At 34.2% G+C, this 6,164-nt stretch overlaps 1 protein-coding gene across 1 annotated transcript; it reads right to left on the bottom strand.

The window, feature by feature from the left end:
* Nucleotides 1-502: 502 nt before the first annotated feature.
* LOC129572201 (ankyrin repeat, PH and SEC7 domain containing protein secG-like) lies at nucleotides 503-5,781 on the bottom strand. Its single transcript, XM_055452152.1, has 15 exons — nucleotides 5,521-5,781; nucleotides 4,357-4,455; nucleotides 3,995-4,013; nucleotides 2,420-2,469; nucleotides 2,238-2,336; nucleotides 2,074-2,172; nucleotides 1,918-2,004; nucleotides 1,750-1,848; nucleotides 1,582-1,680; nucleotides 1,413-1,514; nucleotides 1,245-1,343; nucleotides 1,078-1,176; nucleotides 910-1,008; nucleotides 741-839; nucleotides 503-671 (listed from the first exon to the last, which is right to left on the bottom strand). The coding sequence occupies exons 2-15, from the start codon at nucleotides 4,430-4,432 to the stop codon at nucleotides 622-624; spliced, it is 1,176 nt and encodes a 391-aa protein (XP_055308127.1). The 5' UTR covers nucleotides 4,433-4,455; nucleotides 5,521-5,781; the 3' UTR covers nucleotides 503-621.
* Between the last annotated feature and the right edge of the window lie 383 nt (nucleotides 5,782-6,164).

Raw genomic sequence — 6,164 nt, 5'->3', positions numbered from 1 at the left:
CCAAGACACAAACCAAAGTTCATGCTACACTTAGTTCATATGTAGCCACAGGTTTGACGTCTTATACTTGCGATATGCAAAACTCTAACCAATTGAAGAGATCAAGAAAAATTGATGGAACAACTGAACAACGGCCATTCTAAAAAATCTAAAAAATGTGTTAAAAACCAAACATTTCTATGTAGTTGTGATCAAAAAGATTTACTTTGAATAAAAAATTGCAATATTATTGGTCTATGATTGAGTTATTTTCTTTTGAAGGATACTTCACGGCGACTGTCAGCTCTTTTCCTTTTGTAAAATATTTTGGATGTCCAAGTCAATCACGAAGTGGTGTCTTAAATCTAAAACCGCTTCCATTTAATCGAATTGGTTCAAGTGTGTGTTTTTTTTTAAATAACTCCGCCCAGGTATCGGTAAATGGGGGTGTTTTTGCGGTATGAAAATATTATGTGATTCCAACTTGGAATTTCCAAGCATGGCAAAGAGAAAGGGAGACAATTTTCAGGTGATCAGTATTGTATTTATGATTCTTTATTCAAAAGTAATTCACATTTTTTGACAGAAAATAAATTTCAAAACAATTTGCTACGCCGGAATTAAAGAACATAATCAGGGGTTTCACATAAATGCACCTTTTCCACGGAGAAATTGAGCAGTCTCATTGTGACCTGAAAAATGACAGTTCGATGAATGTCGATTGAATCATCTTCATTTTAAACATAAATAATGAAAATTACCATTCACAGCAGCTTCATGAAGAGGTGTCTTTTGATATATGTTCTTTGCATTAACATCAGCCCCTCTCTCGATGAGAAGCTGAGCGATCTTCTTTTGACCTGGAAAGTAAAAGATCAGTGAATGTCGATTGAATCGTCTTTTTCCAAATATATAAATATTTCAAATTACCACTCCAAGCAGCTTCATGAAGAGGTGTCTTTTGATATATGCTCTTTGCATTAACATCGGCCCCGTTCTTGATGAGAAGTTGGACGACCTCCTCATGACCTGGAAAATGACAGATCAATGAATGTCGATTGAATCATCGTCTTTCCAAATATAAACACTCAAAATTACCATTCCCAGCAGCCCAGTGAAGAGGTGTTTTTCCAGCGCTGTCTTCCGCACGAACATTGGCACCATTCTCGGTGAGAAGTTTAACAATCTCATTGTGACCTGAAAAATGAGAGAACAATGAATGGCGATTGAATGACCTTCTTCCAAACATGAATTTCAAAAATTACCATAATAAGCGGCTTCAAGAAGAGGTGTCTTTTGATATTTGCACGTTGCATTGACATGGGCTCCTTTCTCAATGAGAAGTTGAGCAGTCTCCTTTTTATCTAGAAAATGACAGATCAATAAATGTCGATTAAATCGTTTTCTCTTCAAGTAAAAATATTCAAAATTACCATTCAAAGCAGCGAAGTGAAGCGGTGTCCTATCATAACCATTTTCTTTTACATGAAGATCGGCACCATTTTCGATGAGAAGTTGAGCGGTCTCCGTTTGACCTGGAAAGTAGAGGAGGAATGAAATAGACTGAATCATCATATTCCAAACATAAACGTTCGAAATTACCATTCCAAGCAGCCCGGTGAAGAGGTGTCTCTCCATTGTTGGCTTTTGCATCAACATCGGCTCCTTTCTTGATGAGAAGTTGGACGACTTCCATGTGACCTAGAAAATGACAGATCAATGAATGTCGATTGAATCATCTTCATTCCAAACTTGAATATTCAAAATTACCATTCTGAGCAGCCCAGTGAAGAGGTGTATTTCCATCGTTGTCTTTTGCACGAACATCGACACCATTCTCGGTGAGAAGTTGGACTATATCCTTTTGACCTGTAAAGTAAAAGATCAATGAAATAGAGTGAATCATCGCCATTTCAAACATAAATATTCAAAATATACCCTCCATAGCAGCTATATGAAGAAGTGTCTTTCCATCGTTACTTTTTGCATAAGCATCGTTTAGAAGTTGGATGACCTCCTTTTTACCTGGAAAATGACAGATCAATGAATGTCAATTGAATGATCTTTTTTCCAAACATAAATATTCCGAATTACCATTCTCAGCAGCTGTATGAAGAGGTGTGACTCCATTGTTGGCTTTTGCATCAACATCGGCTCCTTTCTTGATGAGAAGTTGGATGACATCCTTGTAACCTGGAAAGTGAAAGATCAATGAATGTAGATTGAATCGTATTCTCTCCAAAAAAAATCCAAATTACCTTTCCAAGCAGCCCAGTGAAGAGGTGTATTTCCATCGTTGTCTTTTACATGGACATTGGCACCATTCTCAATGAGAAGTTTAACGTCAGCAATGCGATCTGGATAACCGGGTGAAATAGTTTAATGATTATTACGTTCAAAAACAGTTTCTACGCGAATGGTTCTTTGTAAATCTTCATACCTTCTTCAATCGCTTCTCTAAGACGTCCATCTAATGTTTCATTGGTGAGTCTGGATTAAAATAAAGTTCAATTGCAATAAATGTGCTCTCTGAAGTGACTTCAGTCAAGTCTGACACTATGAATGATACTTGTGCAGCCATGAGCTGACAAGGAACATCGTTCGAAGTGTTGCGAGTTATACTATATGTATAAGTTATAACTTGTGTATTGCACTTATTTTTGGATTGTTTATTCCCAGAAATAGATACTATTCAATCCAATCGGAATTTTTGTTCCGGAATGTTGAAAATCTGAATTGAAATCTATATATATGAAACTGAATGTTCGTCTGTGTGTCTGTCGCGAGTTATCTCTCCTTTTTTTATTTATGGCTTTATTGTTAAGCTTCCTGCTTGATTTCGCGCAGCCTCACTAAGAATCTTATAAATGCAGTTTCGGTTTTCGAATTGAATTTTTTGAAGTTTGAGGAATTTTTTTTAAATTGTTTTTCGATACAATGTACATCAATCTGGATTGATGGTAATGAAGATTAAATGCATATTATTGCAAAAGAGATTTGATTTCATTTAAAAATAAATAAATTGAAAAAATTCATAATTCGAACAAACCATACATGAGTAAAATTTGTTTTGAATGAAAGAGACTCGAAATGGGGAGAAGACACACGTAGATTGGCTTAATATAGAGTAGCTTGGAGAATTGTGTAAGCTTGAAACACCGATAAAAACGACCAGACACAGAAAGGTGTTAATGGTTTCTAAATGTTTATTGTTGCTATTACGCCACGACAATGTACCCATTTTGAAATAACTAAAATGTATTGCTTTCTTCAATGCAAGAAAGAATTATGCGGTGGAAAAGAAAATAGCTCCGAATTTGAGTGAATAAATAAAATAGATATATGATAATTAAGAGAAAAATTAGAACGTTAAATAAATGGGTGATGATGATGAGTGACTGGAAAATGAAAAGTGTCGAATAAGACGATGAAAGATAAATAGAAAGAACAATTTGGAAAACCAGTAGAGCAAAAGAATAAGAGATCAGGGGAAATGGAGAGAGAGAGCGAGAGAGAGAGAGAGAGAGAGAGAGAGAGAGAGAGAACAGAATCGAGAGAAAAATGATACAGAAAGAACAATAGAGAAACAGAAAAAGAAAATGAAACAGTGAATGATTGGGTAATGAGAAAATAGATCGAAGAACACTGGGTGATGATTGAAGGATGGGGAAATAAGAGAATATTCGAAATATTGATACAAATTTATAAAAAATAATGAATAGGTATTGAATAGATAAATGAATGAGAGGAAATTGCAAATAGTTGATGTCTGAAAGATGAAAAAGCGACGCAGTGACTAGCGCCCGAGCCGAGCGAAGCGAGGCGAGATAGCTAGTGTTTTCATAAAATCAAATATGTCATCATCTCAGCGCATAATCCAAAGAAGTGCAATACACAAGCTTTAACTTATTCAGATAGCTAGCAACACTCGGAACAATGTTCCTTGTCGGCTCACGGCCGCCCATATATCATTCTTCTATCTCTATCTAGTATCATTTTTACGCTTGTCACTTACCTCTGTTCTACTCGAGCACCTAAGAAGTGAGAGAAAGAAAAATTCAATCTATTACGTCAGACAAATGCTCACATCCAACTGGATTGCTTGGTCATTAAAAAAAATCTCAGTCGGATTTAATGAAATATTTCAGTACAAAAAGAAGATTGTCCGATGACTCTTGAATGGTGCACCAGCAAGTATAAAAATTGTATTAAAAAGAATTATGGTATTCAGAAAAATTCCTTATTTTACTCTCTGGTTTGACTTCCACTCGAAACAAGATAAAATCATTGTTTTTTCAACTCAACTATTCATATCCTAATATCCTAGCCGAAATTTACATTTCTCGAAATTTGAACAGATATGGAAAAAGCACTCACCTTGTCCATTAATGGATGCTGCAGTGATGAAGTCAAATGCAACCACACCAATTAAAAATAATGTAAGTCTTGTCATTGCAGCCGATTTCCTTTCTTGATCTACCAAAAAAATAAGAGATTGAAGTCATGAAACCATTTGATATATTGTTTCCGATTTTCAAATAAAACGCTTATTCTTCAGAGGATTTTTTCGTTTCGTCGAAGCATTTCTGAGGCAGAATAGAGATGCCTGAAGTTCTATTTGATCGAATGTTAAGTCATTCAATAGCAATCAACTCAATTATTTTGACGGATTTTTTTAGACAATCTTTTTGAGTTTTCGTCCAATTTGTTTAACCCTTTGATGCACAATTTTTTGTTTTTGAATCATTTTGATACATGTTTTGTGACACGATAAATAGAGAAAGACCTCATACTTAGATTTTCGGAAAATTGCGTATTTATCGAGAAAATCGGAAAAGAGTCAAAAGTGTCAAATCACTATAAAAGCTTGAAAAAATTAAATTTCATAAAACTAATGATGCAGAAAGTTAAATTGATGTGTTTTGGTCCTACGAGTCCTAGTTTGACAATTGAAAAGAATGTACAAACCCACAAGATAAGAGGAGAAAAAATGTGGAATTCTGCTATAATTTCGCATTTTTTTTACAGCAGTACATGAACAGAAAAAACTTTCCATTCAGCCAGCCAATAGTAGCCTGTAAAGTATCAAATGGAAGCTAGTTCAATTCCCTACATTTGTTTCCAAACAAGAATGTAAAAATATTCAGTGGTTTCATAGCTATAGCGTCTGGCGTATCTGGTTACTTTAGGAACCGAAATGTGATAAAGGGTTAATAAATGAATGAAAAAAAAATATTGGTGCAGAATTGTATAAAAAAAAGCGGTTCAAACGCTTTGTATTGTTATTTGATGCGAATTTGCTTGAAGGATTCTCTAAAAAATGTCTCTCTGTCTGATATTTTTTCTAGCATAAAATGATCATGTTCTATACTCTTATGCTTACTTTTAGAAAAATCAACACTAAATCAATAACGACGCTTTGCATGAGTAATTGAGGATAGACTACGCGTTTTACTTGATTCACATTGATTCACAATTCACAAATAACGATCTAATGAAAATAATTACTTAAAAATATGAATAATAATAAAAAATACTTACGATTTGTTTTTAATTCGGAATTTTCGATGTAATAGAACTAATGATGTTTGTTTTAAAATTTGAATAATCTCAGTTTTTTATGTATTATTAGCAACCAAATAATTAAAAGAAGAATAAAATGAACAGAATAATCGAAAACAAAGCACTGATCGAAAAAGAGAAGCACAAATATTCAAATATTTATAATTATTTCGTACAAAATGTTGGCACTTCTTAGAGAAGCAAAAATTATCCGTCGACTGCAATCAACTTTGATTCCATACTGCACCAGTTCAGATTATCTGTCATCTATTTATACCGATTCTGATTATGTGCAAAAATTGCACATTCTCTTGTGTTTTTGAGTGCATAACAATATCAGCCCATTGGACTCAAATATATTTATCAATTGAGATAAGCATGCTGCCAACGTGGAACTACCGAAAAAATAATAACACAATACATTTTCGAAATCCTGCTGGATCCAGTCGTCACTGTGTATCAATCGTAAACACTTCTAGGAAAATCAGAATAAAATTTTAGTTCGCAGACGTTATCATGTATTTGGACGCATTAATTTCATAACACAGTGCAACATTTTTTCTGTCATCGATGCGAGCATAAGTTTTGAGTATCGCTGCTGAAAGTACTTACCAAAACTAGAA

This window comes from Sitodiplosis mosellana, unplaced genomic scaffold, assembly GCF_009176505.1.
Source record: "Sitodiplosis mosellana isolate CC-2019 unplaced genomic scaffold, AAFC_SMos_1.0 Smas_scaffold_4410, whole genome shotgun sequence".
NCBI lineage: Eukaryota > Metazoa > Arthropoda > Insecta > Diptera > Cecidomyiidae > Sitodiplosis > Sitodiplosis mosellana.
This window is presented reverse-complemented; position numbering and strand designations above follow the sequence as displayed.